The sequence below is a fragment of the Aotus nancymaae genome, unplaced genomic scaffold, assembly GCF_030222135.1.
Source record: "Aotus nancymaae isolate 86718 unplaced genomic scaffold, 86718_ANA_hifiasm-v0.15.2.pri h1tg000007l, whole genome shotgun sequence".
NCBI lineage: Eukaryota > Metazoa > Chordata > Mammalia > Primates > Aotidae > Aotus > Aotus nancymaae.
In genome coordinates, this window is record NW_026988418.1 from 3,490,433 (window position 1) to 3,508,125 (window position 17,693).

Below are 17,693 nucleotides of genomic sequence, written 5' to 3' on the forward strand. Positions count from 1 at the left end.
GGATCATCTGAGGTCAGAAGTTCGAGACCAGCCTGGCCAACGTGGCGAAACCCCGTCTCTACTGAAAACACAAAAATTAGCCAGGCATGGTGGCGCATGCTTGTAACCCTGGCTACTCGGGAGGCTGAGGCAGGAGAATTGCTTGAACCCAGGAGGTGGAGGTTGCAGTGAGCCGGGATTGTGCCACTGCACTTGCCTGGGTAACAGAGTAAGACTCCGTCCCCTACCCCAAAAAAACTCCCAGGTAAATATGATAATTAGTTCTAGGACCTACCTACTTAGTATAGGCAAACCTTGTTGAAATGAACTTTGCTTTATTGTGCTGTGTAATATTAAGCTTCTCAGATACTGCGTTTTTTACAAATTGAAGTTTGTGACCACTGTGTTGAGTAAATCTATTAACACTATTTTTCTAACTACGTGTGCTCACTTCATGTCTCTGTGTTACATTTTGTTAATTTGCACAATGTTTTAAACTTTTCATTACTAGTCTATCTTTTATGGCAATTGTGATCAGTGACCTTTGATGTTACCATTGGAATTGTTTTGGGGCACCACAAACAGATGGAGAACTTAATTGACACATGTGTGTGTTCTCTGCTCTACCAACCAGTTATTCCCCAACTCTCTCCCTCTCCTTGGGCCTCCCTATTCCATGAGACACAACAATACTGAAATTAGGCCAATTAATAACCTCACAATGGCCTCTAAGTGTTCAAGTGAAAGAAAAGCCACACATTTCTCACTTAAAATCAAAAGCTACAAAAGATTGAGTGTAGTGAGGAGGATAAGTGGAAAACCAAGAATACGCTGCAGCTAGGCCTTGTAAGCCAAACAGCCAAGCTGCAAATGCAAAAGAAAAGTTCTTGAGGAAAATTAGAAGTGCTACTTCAGTGAACACCCAAATAATAAGAAAGCAAAACAGTCTGATTGCTGATATGGAGAAAATCTGAGTGGTCTGAATAGAGGATCAAACCAGCTACAACATCTCTTAAGCCAAAGTCTAATCCAAAGCAATGTCCTAACTCTCTTCAATTCAATGAAGGCTGAGGGGAAGAGAGGTGAGGAAGCTGCAGAAAAAAACATGTGAAGCTAGCAGAGGTTGGTTTATAAGGTTCAAGGAAAGAAATCATCTCCATAACATGAAAGTGCAAGATGGAGCAGCAAGTGCTGATGTAGAAGCTGCAGTAAGTTATCCCGGAGATCTAGCTAAGATACTTGATGAAGGTGGTGACCATAAACAACAAATTTTCAGTGTAGATGAAACAGTCTTATATTAGAAGAAGATGCCATCTAGGACTTTCACAGCTATAGAGGAGAAGTCAATACCTGGCTTCGAAACTTCAAAGGACAGGCTGACTCTCTTGTGAGTGCCTAATGTAGCTGATCACTTGAAGTTGAAGCCAATGCTCAGTTACCACTTTTTAAATCCTAGGGCCCTTAAGAACTACACTAAATCTACTCTGCCTGTGCTCTAGAAATGGAACAACAAAGCCTAGATGACAGCAGATCTGTTTACAGCAGGTTTGCTAGTGACTATTTTAAGCCCACTGCTGAGACCTACTGCTCAGAAAAAAATATTTTTTTCAAAACACCATGGCTCAGCTGGGCATGGTGGCTCATACCTGTAATGCCAGCACTTTGGGAGGCCAAGGCAGGAGGATAGTTTGAGGCCAGGAGTTCAAGACTAGCTTGGGCAAGACCCCACCTCTACAAAAGAAAATTCTTTTTTAAATTAGCCAAGCACGGTGGTGCATGCCTACAGTCCTAGCTACTCAGGTGGCTGAAGTGGGAGGATGGCTTGAGTCCAGAAGGTGAAGGCGGCAGTGATCTGTGATCATACCACTGCACTCTAGTCTGGGCAACAGAGCACAACCTTGTCTCAAAAAATATTTTTTTAATTAAAAAAAGTTTAAAAACAAACTTAAAAAAATACATATTACAGCTCATTAAAAAGCACCTGGTCACTCAAGAGCTCTGAAGGAGATGTACAAAGATATTAATGTTGTCTTCATGCCTGCTATAACACACCATTCTACAGCCCATGGATCAAGTAGTAATTTCAACTTTTAAGTCTTACTATTTAAGAAATACATTTATAAAGTTGTAGCTACATAGACAGTGATTCCTTGGATGCATCTGGGCAAAGTAAAAGGAAAACCTGATGGAAAGGATTTATCATTCTAAATGCCATTAAGAACATTAACAGGCTGGGTGCCGTGCACTTTGGGAGGGCGAGGAGGAAAGATCAGTGGAGCCCAGGAGTTTGAGACTAGCCTGGGCAACATAAGTGGGATCCTGTCTCTACAAAAAATTAATAAATTAGTGGGGTGTAGTGGCTCATACCCGTAGTGGCAGCTGCTCAGGAGGCTGAAGTGGGAGGATTACTTGAGCCTGAGAGGCTGAGGCTGCAGTGAGCCATGATGGCACCACTGCATTCCAACTTGGGTGAAAGAGTAAGACTCTGTCTCAAAAACAAACAAACAAAAATTCACAATTCATGGGAAGAAGTCAAAATATCAACATTAACAGGAGTTTAAAAGAAGTTGATTCCAATGAATGGCTGAGGGATTCAAGATTTCGATGGAGGAAGTAACTGCAGATGTGGAAATAGCAAGAGAACTAGAATTAGAACCTGATGATGTGACTGAATCGTTGCAATCTCATAAAACCAACAGACAAGGAATTGCTTCTTACGGATGAGCAAAAAAGTGGCTTCTTGAGATGGAATCTATTCTTAGTGAAGATGCTGTAAACACTGATAAAATGACAACAAATAATTTAGAATAAATATAACATAAGCTTATATAAAAGCAGTGGCAGGGTTGGAGGATTGACTTCAGTTCTGAAAGATGTTCTACTGTGGGCAAAATGCTACCAAATAACATCAGATGCTACAAAGAAATCTTTCATGAAAGGAAGAATCAACTGATACGAAGTTCATCATTGTCTCATTTTAAGAAATTAGCACAGTCACCCCAACCTTCAGCAACCACCACCCTGATCAGTTGGCAGCCGTTAACATCGAAGCAAGACCCTCCACCAGCAAAAAGATGACTTGTTGAAGATTCAAATGATCATTAGCATTTTTTAGCAATAAAGTATTTTCTAATTAAGGCATGTACTTTTTAAAGACATAATGCTACTACACACTTAATAGACTATAGTATAGTGTGAACATAGCTTTTCTATGCACTGGGAAACCAATAAATTTGTGTGACTTGCTTTATTGCAATATTTGCTTTATCGTGGTGGTCTAGAACCAAATCCTCAGTATCTCCGAGGTATGCCTGTAGTTTATCACATTACTTTCTAACTTTTCTGGATGGTTGAAAAGTCTCTGAGAGAGCCTGAGTAGATGCCTCAATACTTCCAGAAAACAAAGTTGCAAATTCGTCAGCTGAGGGCAAAGACATGAGGAAAACTGGACAACTGAGGAAAAGCACTCTGAGATCAACTTGAGTGGGGTGCAAACTGCGAGCAGCACCCAGAGCAGACGTGGGGAGGGCAAGTTGCTATGAAAATTTAACAGGAAAGCTCTAGCTTCCCCTGAGCTGGTACAGGAGAAGATGGAGGCCAAGGCCAGGGCAACACTGAAATATGTGGCAGCGAGGATAGGGGTGGAAGGGTAGAGCGCGGGGCCGGGGATGGCAGGAAGCAAACTGGAGGAAAGAGAAGGCCAGGAAGGGCTGACAGCATTTGCAAAGGCAAAAGGGAACTAGAGGGTAGATTTTACATCCAGGAATGAGAAAGAGAACTGTTACACCATTCCTCATTGCCCCCACCATGCCAGGCCGGTGTTACTGTGCATATTAGGATATCATGTTTGCTTTGCTGAGGTTAAGTGATCTGAAGAATGTGGGAGACATTTTTTGGCGTTTCTGCCCAAGTCACTCCTACACTCTTCCTGCTCCGCCTACTGGTTTACAGGGAGGTGGGTATGGTTGGTATGCGTGGTCCCATTTCTCTGGCCACAACTAATGAGAGCAGAGGTGGACACCTCACCTGAGCTGGGGCATGGTCCCTTCTCAAATAATCTGAATCAGAACAAAGAGATTCTAGCCTCAGACTGAGACAATCTCCTAACAGAAAATTAAACACTTGGAAGTTGTGCAAGGCCACCTTCTATCATGTGGGTGGCAGGGGAAGCTAGTCTGCATGGACAGAAAGAAGCAGTGACAGAGAGAGAGAAGCAACAATGGCACTGGAGGGAGAATACCCTGGCTCCTCATGGCTCCCAATTCTTGATTCCAGGACCTATGAGGCCTTAGGCACCAAAACAGTATTACTTTCTTTTAAAATTTACTTTGGCTTGATATGGTTGCCTTCTTGCAACAGAATAGAATCCTCCTTAAACCAGGGGCAACCTGGGACAGTATCACAAAGAGAAAATGATTTCTCTTTGTTGCTTTAAGCCTTCACCATCTGCTCTGCTAAAACAGTTCTCACACTTATTCATCTGTTTGCTTGCTTTCGGAAACATATTGCTGTCTTTTATGATCTTTTATATCCTCTCTCCCTGTTCTCTCTGTCCTTGTGGGTTTATCACTTTTTATTCTTCTGCTACCACTTCATTAAAGTTTAAGGAGGAAGTGAAGATAAACACATCAATCTACCACTTTTAATTAGTATGGTTTTTTTCTTTTGAGAAAGAGTCTCACTCTGTTGCCTAGGTTGGGGTGCAGTGGTGTGACTTCAGCTCACTACAACCTCCACTTCCTGGGTGCAAGCAATGCTCCAGCCTCAGCCTCCCGAGTAGCTGGGACTAGAGGTGTGCACCACCATGCCCGCTAATTTTTGTATTTTTACTGGAGACAGGGTTTTGCCATGTTGGCCAGGCTGGTCTCGAACTCCTGGCCTCAAGTGATCTGCCCACCAGCACCTTCCAAAGTGCTGGGATTATAGGCATGAGCCACAACACCCTGCCCTAATCAGTATTTAGGTGTCCCTTGTCACATCCCACGGGCTGCTCACTTGGCATCACTAACAGAATTCCAATCAAGGGTTGTTTTGGTTCACAGAATAAAGAAATAGAAAGAAAGAAAAGTATAGGCTTTCTGGAGGCAACTGAGCAAGACTGAAAAGAAAGAGTAAAGGAGGAAGAATGAAGTTTAAACACCATGCAAATCCATGAGAACAGAGAATATGTAGAATATAAATAATTAGGTTGTGATTAGTCACAGCCAATTAAACCAGGCAAAGGGGAAAGCTTGGTGTGGCCTGAGGGCAAAAAAAGGAGGTAAGAGATACAGAGTATCTTAGTTTTTTGTAATAACCATTAGGTGTCACTGTTGACTCAAAACAGCTTTGTGGCTATGTGTGTCGCCAACGGGTGGGACGAGAAAAGACAGCAAGCTGTAGGTTGTTCCAACATGAGTCAGTCGCAAGGCTGTATCATGGAAAATGGTTTCAAGGATAATGAAGAGTTGCTATTTGACAAGAATGAGGCACTTGGAAAACCCACAGGATATTAGTTGATCCCAAACTCCAGCTATCATCTAGAGTACTCCAGACCTCCAGTCACAACTTCTAAGGATAGAGCCTAGGAATCCATTTTTAATGAATTTCCCAGTGGTTCTGATGCATAATTAAGTTTGGAAACAATTAAACAAGAATACACTCCAAAAGTAATTCTGCACCCTTTTTTAAAAAAAATTGATTTTAATAGAAACAGAGGTCACACTATGTTGATCGGACTGGTCATGAACTTCTGACTCTAAGCAATCCTCCTGGCTTGGCCTCTCAAAGAGCTGAGATTACAGGCGAGAGCCATTGTGTCAGGCTGGCCATGGTAACTACCCAAATACATTTGAGTAGTCGGGTACAGTTATATAGGAATAGCTAACGATATAAAGAATCTGTCCTCTAAATACCAATAATAATTCCTTCAGCTTAGTACTTTCTAAAGGCTTTCTGTTCGTTTTTTAAGGATGGAAATTTATTCTGTTACAAGTACAGTCTTCTTACATAGAAAAATGCCCTTGTTTTTCTTTCTTTGTTTTTTAATTAATAGACTTTTTGGAGCAAGTTTAGATTTACAATGAAATTGAGCAGATAGTACAAAAAGATCTCATTTGAATATCACAAGCAACTACTGCTGGAATCACTGTTAGCATGAAAGTCAGCATGATATTTTCACACAGTGACAGCTCTGTAATCTTTTCAGTTAACCATACATACCGTTCTTGAACAACTTTGGAGTAAGCCCCAGCATTCAGTGTTTTTCTGATGAAGTCGCAGATGTGCGAGCTCTCTCCTGGACATCGAGGGAGTCCAAAAACACCTACAGTAGTAGATGACAAATATTCATTCCTTCAATAATCATGTATCAAATACCTACTATGCACAAGGCACCGTGAGAAACAAAACAAACAGGTCCAAACTCTGATTTCATTCACTTATTCCTCATGAAAATAAAGTGCAGAGAACTAACACTATCACCAGCTTCCTCCTGGTGCTACTACACTCTTTCCTGCCTAAGGACCTTTGCACATATTCATCCCTGGAGGATGTGCTGTATCACATGGCTGGACTCATTCTCAGCTCTCAGGTCTAAGTCCTGGCAAGTCATATCTGACCACCTTATCTCAAATAGTACCCAGCCCCATTTCCTTCCCTTTCCCCAATTAGACTTCACCCTGAGCATTTTCATCAATAACGTTGTTTTGAGTATCACGAATAGTTCTAAGCATATATTGGCAATAAGTAGTTTAATCCTCACAACCACCATGTGGAGTAGACATCATTTGCCCTATGTCACATATAGAAAACTGTAAAACTGAATACCCTGTCCAAAGTTAGACAATAAGTGATAAGCCAGGACTCAGACACAGGCAGTCTGGCTCCAGAGCCCACTCCTTTAAGCACTACACCATGAGTGTGTCTGTCAAACAGTATTCTGTTGTTGTTGTTGTTTTTCCAAGAGATTGGGTCTTGCTATGTTGCCCAGACTAAAGTGCAGTAGCTATTCACAGGCACAATTATAGCACACCACAGTACCTCGAACTCCTGGCCTCAAATGATCCTCCACCCTCAGCCTTCCAAGTAGCAGGGACTACAGGTATACCACCATGTACCCAGCTATCCTCCACTCTAATATATATATATATGTAAGTATATATATATGTGTGTGTGTGTGTGTATATATATATATGTGTGTATATATATGTGTGTGTGTGTATATAGACATATATATATGTCTATGTATGTATGTATGTGCATATATGTGTGTATATACATATATTTTATGAAGGCAAGGACCTTGTCTGTCTTGTTCCTGGCATATAATAGGTTTTCAATAAATATTTGTTAAATGAATAAATAATAAAGCCATTTTTACCAATTTGCTTTTATATAATCCTTACACTTTTAAAAAGTATTTTCCTACCTATTATTTCACTTTATCCTCTGAAAAATTCCTATACGACAGGCAGGGCCATATTTTGGTTTCCTCCATCTGTGAGTGTAACCTAAGATACCAAATTACTTGCCTATGAGTAATAGTTAATTGGGTGAGTCCAGGTTTCCTGATTATACAGACTCATTCTGCTCCCATACTATACCAGCTAATAACTACACCCATCACAGCAGAGATAAAATTCCATTCTAAAGACACATCTTTCCTCAAAAGTATGTAATTCTGTCTAAATAGAAACCTGCTGTTTCTCAAAGGGTTTAAATTAATAGACAAAAGAGCTTACACACCATTCTTTGCCTAAACCTAAATTCAAAAGGATATCACCAAGTCAGAGAACGGGAAAGGTTACTCAATCTTCCTAACTCCTCAAGCACCACCTGCCATGTGGTTATAACCATCTCACTTCCATGAACTCATGTCAATGAAATTGGAGAGAAGTAGATGGCAACCTAGTGATCCAGGCCTCTGGAATCCTAAGTCTCTTCCTATGTCTCCATCAATGCTGGCTAATTTGTTAAAAGCTAGAGAAACAGGATTTTGCAAGGATGGCTGATGTTTTGTGCAAATAGAGTTCCTAGATTTTTAAAAATCAGGTGGTCACGTGGGTTAGAATAGAGAAAAAAGGAAGCAAAGACGTTACCTTGGTGCTGTCCCCCAATCGAGATCAGATTGATCATGGGAGGTGAAGGGCATCTCTGAGCCACTGCCCTCCTACGGAATAAAAGGGGGTTTTAGCTCCGACTGTCAGATGGAAATCTATCATCCACAATCAGCTTCACAGATTAAGCTACTCATCCTCTGTGGTTCCCCAAACCCAAAGAGTTTCAGGATTTTCCTCTGATATGGGCAAACACAAATCTTTCAACTTTCATATAAAATAAATTAAGTTCCAGCTGGGTGTGGTGGCTCACACCTGTAATCTCAGCACTTTGGGAAGCCAAGGCAGGTGGATCACCTGGGGTAAGAAGTTTGAGACCAGGCTGTCCAACATGGTGAAACCCTGTCTCTACTAAAAATACAAAAAAATTAGCTGGGTGTGGTGGCAGACGCCTGTAGTCCCAGCTACTCAGGAGACTGAGGCAGGAGAATTGCTCGAACCCAGAAGGTGGAGGTTGCAGTGAGCTGAAGTTGTGCCATTGCACTCTAGCCAGGGCAACAAGAGCGAAACTCCATCTCAAAAAAAAGAAAAGAAAAGGAAAGAAAAGAAATTAAGTTCCATAAAGCTTCTTACATGGGAACATTTTAGGAAATTTCCCTTCCAAGATAGGTGAGAATCTTGAAAGAACTGGAGGAGTGAACTCATCTGAATAAAAGAAAAAAAAATCAATTCCATGTAAGTCATACAATATAACAAAAAGGAGCTTACAGAAATTGGCCTCCCTGGGAGAATCCCATAGCATTGTAGCCTTGCTGCAATTTAGGATCCTTAGCAAGTATCTGACATACTGTTGTTACTTGGGAATTGACATTCAAGAAGAAGCTGTTCTCCACGTCCTAAAAAAGAAGCCAGAGAGAAGTGACAGGATGGGACTGAAAAAAAACCACTGGCATCTTCTCTAAGAGGTAACTCGTTTAGGTTGGTATCCTCATATGAGCCACTCAAGGGTGAAAGTATAGTTGTATGATTTGCTGCTAAAAACACAAAGCAAAGCATTTTAACAGTATAGGCTATGAAATCAGTCAGCAACCCTCAAAGAAACAGCTGTGAAGTGCCTTACCTCCATCAGGGTCTTCCCAATCTCTAAAGACAAGACGTAAATTCCAGGTATTTTCTTCTCAACCATTTTTTTAATAGCACCCATACTTAAGGGATTGCAACAGCTGTCTCCTAGCCAACAAAAAACAATGATGGAAACTCATGAGTCAAAACACCATTATTTATTGTTTAAAAACTTTGAGGGCTCGAAGAGCATTATCAAGAATGTGAAGACAATGTACAGAATGGAAGAAAATATTTGCAAAACATTTACCCAATAAGCGCTTAATATCCAGAATATACAAGGAACTTATAACTTATTTACAACTCAACAAAAAGATAACCTAATTTAAAAATGGGAAAATGACTTAAAAAGGTATTTTTCAAAGAAGATATACAAATGATTAACAACAGGCATATGAAAAGCATGTGAAATGCAAACCAAAATCACAATGAGATACATTATGCTAAGTGAAATAAGCCAGACTCAAAAGGTCACATAATGCATGATTCCTTTTACATCATAAATAGAGAATAGGCAAATCCACTGAGAGACAGAAAAGTAGGTTAGAGATTATCAAGAAGTAGTAGGAGGGGGAAATAGAGAGGGATTACTTAATGGGTATGGGTGTTTTTCTAGGGCACTGAAAAAGAGAGAAGTTTTGGTTGCACAACATTGCAAATACACAGGCCGGGCACTGTGGCTCACGCCTGTAATCTCAGTACTTTGGGAGGCCGAGGCAGGCAGATCATGAGGTCAGCAGTTCGAGACCAGTCTGACCAACATGGTAAAACCCCATCTCTACTAAAAATACAAAAATTAGCTGGGCGTGGTGGTACACTCCTGTAATCCCAACTACTCAGGAAGCTGAGGCAGGAGAATCCCTTCAACCCAGGAAGCAGAGGTTACAGTAAGCTGAGATCACTTCCCTGTACTCCAGTCTGGGCAACAGTGCAAGATTTCGTCTCAAAAAAAAAATAAATAAAAATTGCAAATATATTAAATGCCACTGAATTGTACGATTCAAAATGGTAAACTTTAAATGAATTTTCACTTCAATTTTAAAAAATTGAAGAAAGACACTTTGGAAGGCCGAGGCGGGTGGATCATGAGGTCAAGAGATCGAGACCATCCTGGTCAACATGGTGAAACCCCGTCTCTACTAAAAATACAAAAAATTAGCTGGGCATGGTGGTGCATGCCTGTAATCCCAGCTACTCAGGAGGCTGAGGCAGGAGAATTGCCTGAACCCAGGAGGCGGAGGTTGTAGTGAGCCAAGATCGCTCCATTGCATTCCAGCCTGGGTAACAAGAGTGAAAATCCATCTCAAAAAAAAAAAAAAAAAAAAAAAAAAAATCGAAGAAAGAACATTTTTTGCTTAGCTCCTATTCATCAAGTAGTAAGCTTCAAAAGTCCATACAGGAGCTGGGTGCCATCGCTCACATCTATAATCCCAGCACTTTGGGAGGTCAAGGTGGGCAGATCACTTGAGGTCAGAAGTTTGAGACTAGCCTGGGCAACATAGTGAGACCCCATCTCTACTAAAAATACAAAAATTAGCCAGGGTGTGGTGGTGCACACCTGTAGTCCCAGCTACTCAGGGGGGCTGAAGCAGGAGAATCTCTTGAACCTGAAAGGTGGAGGTTTTAGCGAGCTGAGATCATGCCACTGCACTCCAGCCTGAGCAACGGAGCAAGGCTCCACCTCAAAAAAAAAAAAAAAGAATTTCATATAGGCCAAGCATGGTGGCTCATACCTACAATCCCAGCGCTTTGGTATGACGAGGCAGAAGGATTGCTTGAGGCCAGGAGTTTGAGACCAGTCTAGGCAACATAACAAGACCCCATCTCAAAGAAACCAAAACGCCCATACAGGATAATTGAGACACCAAATTTACAAATGAAAAATAAGCAGAGGTACACATTCCCTTCTCCATCACAGGGTATATTTGGGGTAAACAAATACAAATTTTTCTCTTCAGGGCCACGACTAGGGTGAGGCGAATGAAGCATCTAGGACAGCAGTCCTCAACCTTTTTGGCACTAGGGACCAGTTTGGTGGAAGACAATTTTTCAGAACTGCTCCACTTCAGATCATCAGGCATTCATTAGATTCTCATAAGGAGTATGCAACCCAGATCCCTCACATGTGCAGTTCACAATAGGATTTGAACTTGTATGAGAATCTAATGCCACTGCTGATCTGACAGGAGGTAGAGCTCAGGGCAGTAAGGCTGGAAGCTCACCTCGTGCTGTGCTGCCCAGTTCCTAACAGATCACAGACCCACCCAGGGAGTCAGGGAGCCCTGCTCTAGGGCACAAAATTTAAGGAGGCACTCATTCACTCATTCTCAAGTTCATTTAAGTGCTAACACTGAACTTGAGAGAGAGTGCTGCCTTAAATTTGCACTTCAGGAGCCTCCTCACCTAGTTCCAGACTTGTTACTTCTTCTATTTCAAGGAACCAGAACTAGGAACAGGAAGCAAACTGGCTACTGAGTAGGAGAAGTGAACTGAGATCATTTCCCATTTTGAACTTACTCATCTCATTTTCAACCTGCAAGAAAACTTAAGAACCAATTTTAGAAGAAGGAAAGGCTATTGCCTAGAGAATCGTCTATTCCTTTTATTTCTCTCAAAACAACATTCTCCACACTGAGCTGTAATTGTAGGTTACTTAACTGCCTCTGCCTCCCCTGTAACTGACTGTGAGCTCTGGGAAAGCACAAAGCTCCTATCTTGTGTCCTCTTTTAACCCCGCTGTAGTAGCCCCAGGGCCTGGTGCAGAGCCTTGAAAGTTTGTCTATATTTGCTGACTCTAATTACTCTGAATATTTTTCTGTAACCCATCCCAATAAAGCTCTCACTCTCACCACTCTCCCAAAACTACTTTTATCAAGATTATTAATCATCTTTATATTGCTAAATCCAATAATCAGATGTCAGCCTTTATCTTCCTTGACCTATAAACATTTGATACAGTTGATCATGCCCCTCCTCCTGAAACATTTTCTTCACTTGGCTTCAAGGACACTGCACTTTCCAGACTCCCCTTCACTTCACTGGTTGTTCTGTCACAGTCTCCTTTGCTAGTTTCTCCTCATTTCCTCTACCTCCAAATGCAATGGAGTGCCTCAGGGCTCAGTCCTGTGTGTACACTCATTCCCTCCGTGAACTCACCCAGTCCCTAGGCTTTCATTACTAGCTGCATGCCAAAGACTCCCTACTTAAATCTCCAGCCTGTATCTCTGTCCTAGACTCCACATTCCAAATGCCTCTACAACATCTCCTGGAAGTCTCATGAGGATCTCATGTTTAGTAAGCCTAAAAGTAGACTTTTGATCTTTCCCCCACCCTAAATCAGCTTGTGCTACAGGCTCCCCTATCTTGGTAAAATGAAAACTTTACCCTTCCAATTGTCCAGGCCAAAACCTGTGGAGTCATCTTTGGCTCCCTTCTTTCTCTCTTATTCCAAGTCTGATCTGTTAGCAAATCCTATACTCTACCTTCAAAATCTATTCAAACCTTGACCACTTCTCAACACCTCTATTGTTACTCTACAGTTCCAAGCTATCATCATCTCTTGTTTAAATTATTGCAATAGGCCAGGTGCAGTGGCTCACACCTGTAATCCCAGCACTTTGCGAGGCCAAGGTGGGCAGATCACGAGGTCAGGAGTTGGAGATCAGTCTGGCCAACATAGTGAAACCCCATCTCAACTAAAAATACAAAAACTTAGCTGGGTGTGGTGGTGTGCACTGTAATCCCAGCTACTTGGGAGGCTGAGGCAGGAAAATCACATGAACCCAGGAAGTGGAGGTTGCAGTGAGCCAAGATCGTGCCATTGCACTCCAGCCCAGGCAACAGTGTGAGACCCTGTCTCAAAAAAAAAAAAAATTATTGCAATAGTTACCTAACCTGTCTCCCTGTGACTATGCATGACTCCCTACGATCTAGTCTCAATACAGCAACTAAAGTGAATCTTTAAAAATGCATCAGATCATGTCACTCATCTGCTCAAAAAGTTCCCCATGACACTCTAGCCAAAGTCCCTGCAGTAGTCTTACTAGGGCCAATAACATCTGTACCTGCCCCTCCCCTCCAACCTAAACTAACTTCTTCCCCTTACTCACTCATTTCCAGCCTTACCGATCTGAATGCAGTTCCCTGAACACACGAGACATAATTCCACATCAGGGCTTTTCCATTTACTGTTCCTCCTACCAGATAGCCAAGTGGCAACTGTCCTCATCCACCTCAGGTGTATACTCAGATGTCACTTTCTCAGTGAATTCTTTCCCAACTTTACTCTATAAAAGTGTAAGCTCTCACCTCCAGTCTTTATCCTAAACCCTGCTATATTTTTCTCCATTGCGCTATCATCATTTGATATATTACGTTTTACTTCTTAATTTATTTATAATCTGCTTCTCTCACTGGAGAGTGGGTTCCAAAAGAACAAAGAATTTAGTCTGTTTAGTTCATTACTGTATCCTTAGCACCTAGTAGGTACTCAATAACTGTGTTAAATGACTCTTAAGCATCCCAATCTGAAAATGCGAATCCAAAATCTGAAAGTTTTTCTGCCCAGACATGATGCCACAAGTGGAAAATTCCACACCCGACCTCCTGTGATGGGTTGCACAAGATGATTTTAAATATTGCATAAAATTACCTTCCAACTATGAGTATAAGGTGTATATAAAAAATAAATGAATTTCATGTTTACACTTGGGTCCCCCCCCAGATATCCTGTTGTATATATGCAAATATTAAAAAAAAAATCTGAAATACTTCCAGTACCCAGCATTTCAGATACAGGATACTCAACTTGTAAATGAAATGTAGGTACCTAACAAATCTCTGTGTGAAGTAATAAATAAAAGGGTAGATGCACCAGTCATGTAGCCAGCCGCAGCTCACCTAGCCTGACCAAGTGAAAGATGCGACATCCTAACACCACTACTGTGAAAATTAATCAAGGACAGCATGTAAAACCTCAACGCCGTGCGAGGCTCTCTCTAAGAGCTCGACAAAGGACGGCTCCTTCTCCTTCTCTCTTTCCAACGCAGAGTAGCCCTTCAAATCCTAAAACGTCGTGCCTGCCTCGTGCTGTGTGTCCAGGTCCTCGTCCTCCACACCCGCATTTTCCAGATGCGAACCCAGGCTAGGAGGAGAGAGAGTCGCCAAACCCTTTCAAACTTCTCACTCACTCACCCATCCCATGCCAGATCACCAACGGCAGCGGCGCCGGCGGGTCCAGATGCTGCAACACCCACGCAGCGCAGGTCCATGGCAGGAGAGCGACAGCCAAGAGCCACAGGCAGCCGGGCGACGCCATCTTCACTGTGTCACATGACCGCGAGCGCGAGACTCCTGGAACAGCGCTCCGCGCGCCTGGGCGTGGCCCCGCCGGTCGCTGACCGCATTCTGCGCATCCCCTACGCATCCCTGCCCTGGAGCTTTCAGTGCGACAGGTCCCCCGCCAGGCCCCGCTGACTGAGTGGGGCTCTGCGCTCTCGTAGACCGCCCTCCGCGGTGAATCAAAACAATTGCTAACATTAATTCAGAGCCGATCAGATGCTATCAGGTACTGTTCTTACAACTTTTAACTGATTCAATCCTCATAACAACGTTGTATGCACTTTTCCCCCTCTGACAGGTGAGGACACTGAGGCACTGAGAACTACCACTGAGTAAGGTGCCCAAGGTCACAGAGATAGCACATTGGTGGATCCAAAATCGTTGCTCTTCACCACTGCCCTGTACTGCTTTGGAAGAAACATGCTGTGTTGGAGGAAGAAAGGAAGGAGGGACAAGTTCCAGCCAGGACCAATCATGGCAGGGTGTGGGGTTTGTTCTGGATCTTCAAGGAAAGGTAGGATTTCAACAAGCAAAGATGAAATTCAGAAGGACTGAGGTGAGCTAAGGTAGACAAGAGAAAGATAACTGCATTTTCTAGAAATGTCGGGACTTCAAAACGGACCGAAAGCATATGTTGGATGCATAAGAGTGAGGGAAAAACCCATGACCACTTCCTGGTCTAATCTCAGCTGGATTATTTCAAGAGTCTCTCGTCAACAATTTCCCTTTTTCCATTCTCTCCAATCCATTTTATGCTCTATTGCCAGATTCATCTCTCAATCCACCTTCATAATCTCAGTTCCCTGCTCAAGTTTTTTTTGACAAAACATCAAAAAAAAAAATGGTTTAAATAGGGAATTTGTAAAGAAATTAGAGGGTATCCACTATACAATGGAATAATACGAGGCCAGTTTTATGAAAAGTGAGTACAGGGCAGGGCACAGTGGCTCACGCCTGTAATCCCAGCACTTTGGGAGGCTGAGGTGGGTGGATCACCTGAGGTTGGGAGTTTGAGACCAGCCTGACCAACATGGAGAAACCCCATCTCTACTAAAAATACAAAAATTAGCTGGGCATGGTAGTGCATGGCTGTAATCCCAGCTTCTCGGGAGGCTGAGGCAGGAGAATCACTTGAACCAGGAGGTGGAGGTTGCAGTGAGCTAAGATCATGCCATTGCACTCCAGCCTGGGTGACAAGAGTGAAACTACATCTTAAAAAAAAAGTGAGTACAGTCTGGGCAACATAGTAAGATCCCATCTCTAAAAAAACAAAAATTTTTTTTAATTAGCCAGGCATGGTGGTATGTGCCTGTAGTTCTAGCTACTGGGGAGGCCGAGGTGGGAGGATCACTTGAGTCCAAGAGTTTGAGGCTACACTGAGCTATGATCTCTCCATTGCACTACCCACTGGGCAACAAAGTGAGACCCTGTCTCTCTCAAAAAACAAAAATGAGGGAAATTTACACAAAGTGACATGAAAAATGTCCTTAATATATTGTAAAGGAAAAGTTGATTACACACCCATGGGAAACCCTTCTATTTGATGCCATTGGGACTAGTGGTTAGTTGTTAGTTGAAAAGTCTATTAAAATGCAGAATTGGGTTGGGAGGCCCAGGTGGGTGGATCACCTGAGGTCAGAAGTTCAAGACCAGCCTGGCCAATATGATAAAACCACATCTCTACTAAAAATACAGAAAATTAGCTGGGCGTGGTGGTGGACGCCTGTAATTCTAGCTAAGGAGGCCGAGGCAGGAGAATCACTTGAACCCGGAAGGCAAAGGTTGCAGTAAGCCAAGATGGAGCCACTGCACTCCAGCCTGGGCAACAAAAGCAAAACTCCGTCTCAAAAAAAAAAAAAAAAAAGAAGCAGTATCACAAAGCATTATATGATGCAGAATACAGTTTTGTTTTAAGAAAAGTAAGCTTATTGTATAAGCATTTTCTTTTAATCTAAGACTTACAAATGTAAATTTTTTCACCAATCTTTTGAAGTAGCTTTGGGATTTTTCTGTGAATATAGCCCTCTGAATGAAGTTTCCTGCCTTTAATGAACTATTTACAATTTCTTTAAAGGTTTCTTTAAAGTGGAGCAATAACTGAAAGACACTTGTAAAGCAATCTGAATGCAAAATTCTTTCTTTTTTTTTTTTTTTTTTGAGACAGAGTCTTGCTCTGTCACCCTGGCTGGAGTGCAGTGGCATGATCTTGGCTCACTGCAACCTCTGCCTCCTGGGTTCAAGCGATTCTCGCACCTCAGCCTCCACAGTAGCTGGGATTACAGGCATGCACCACCACGCCTGGCTAGTTTTTTGTATTTTTAGTAGAGACGGGGTTTCACCATGTTGACCAGGCAGGTCTCAAACTCCTGAGCTCAAGCAGTCTGCCCCCCTCGGACTCCCAAAGTGCTAGGATTACAAGCATGAGCCACCACAACAAGCCAAAAATCTTTTTTTTTTTAACTTTTATTTTTGGTTCAGGGTCACATATGCAGGCATGCTATATAGGTAAATTGTGTGTCAAGGAGGTTGGGTGTACATTTTATTTTGTCACTGGCATAAAGAACATAGTACCCAATAGGTAGCTTTTCAATCCTCTGCCTCCTCCCACTTCCACCCTCAGGTAGGCCCCAGCATCTGTTCCCTTCTTTGTGTCCATGTGTACTCAATGTTTAGCTCCCACTTATAAGTGAGAACATCTGGTATTTGGTTTTCTGTTCCTGCATTAGTTTGCTTAGGATAATGGCCTCCAGCTCCATTTATGTTGCTACAAAGGACATTATCTTATTCGATTTTATGGCTGTGTAGTATTCCATGGTCTATACCTACCACATTTTCTTTATCCAGTCTACTGTTGATGGGCACTCAGATTGATTCCATGTCTTTGCTATTATGAATAGTGCTATGATAACAAAATTCTTTCTTTTTGTGACAGAGTCTTGCTCTATTGCCCAAGTTGGAGTACAGTGACACAATCATACCTGACTGCAGCCTGGAACTCCTAAGATCAAAGGCTCCTCCCGCCTCAGCCTCTCAAAGTGCTGAGATTACAGGTGTGAACCACAGTGTTTGGATGTGAAATTATTCTAGATGGAAGGATTTCCACTTTCAGATTTCTGACCTGAGTTATTTTAACGAATTTTTAGCAACCTGCCTTTAACAAGCCTTTCCAATGCATTCAATTTAGTTTTCATAGAAACACTCTTTTATCTTTATGCT

At 42.3% G+C, this 17,693-nt stretch overlaps 1 protein-coding gene across 1 annotated transcript in view; it reads right to left on the reverse strand.

Moving 5' to 3' along the window:
- The window catches only part of PPT1 (palmitoyl-protein thioesterase 1), a 32,749-nt gene extending 18,275 nt beyond the window's left edge, over positions 1–14,474 (reverse strand). Inside the window, exons 1-5 of the mRNA XM_012439041.3 lie at positions 14,331–14,474; positions 9,136–9,245; positions 8,784–8,911; positions 8,058–8,128; positions 6,181–6,283 (exon numbers count right to left, since the gene is read on the reverse strand). Coding sequence (XP_012294464.2) covers positions 6,181–6,283; positions 8,058–8,128; positions 8,784–8,911; positions 9,136–9,245; positions 14,331–14,454 — 536 coding nt within the window. The 5' untranslated portion in view covers positions 14,455–14,474. The remainder of the gene's footprint in view (positions 1–6,180; positions 6,284–8,057; positions 8,129–8,783; positions 8,912–9,135; positions 9,246–14,330) is intronic.
- Between the last annotated feature and the right edge of the window lie 3,219 nt (positions 14,475–17,693).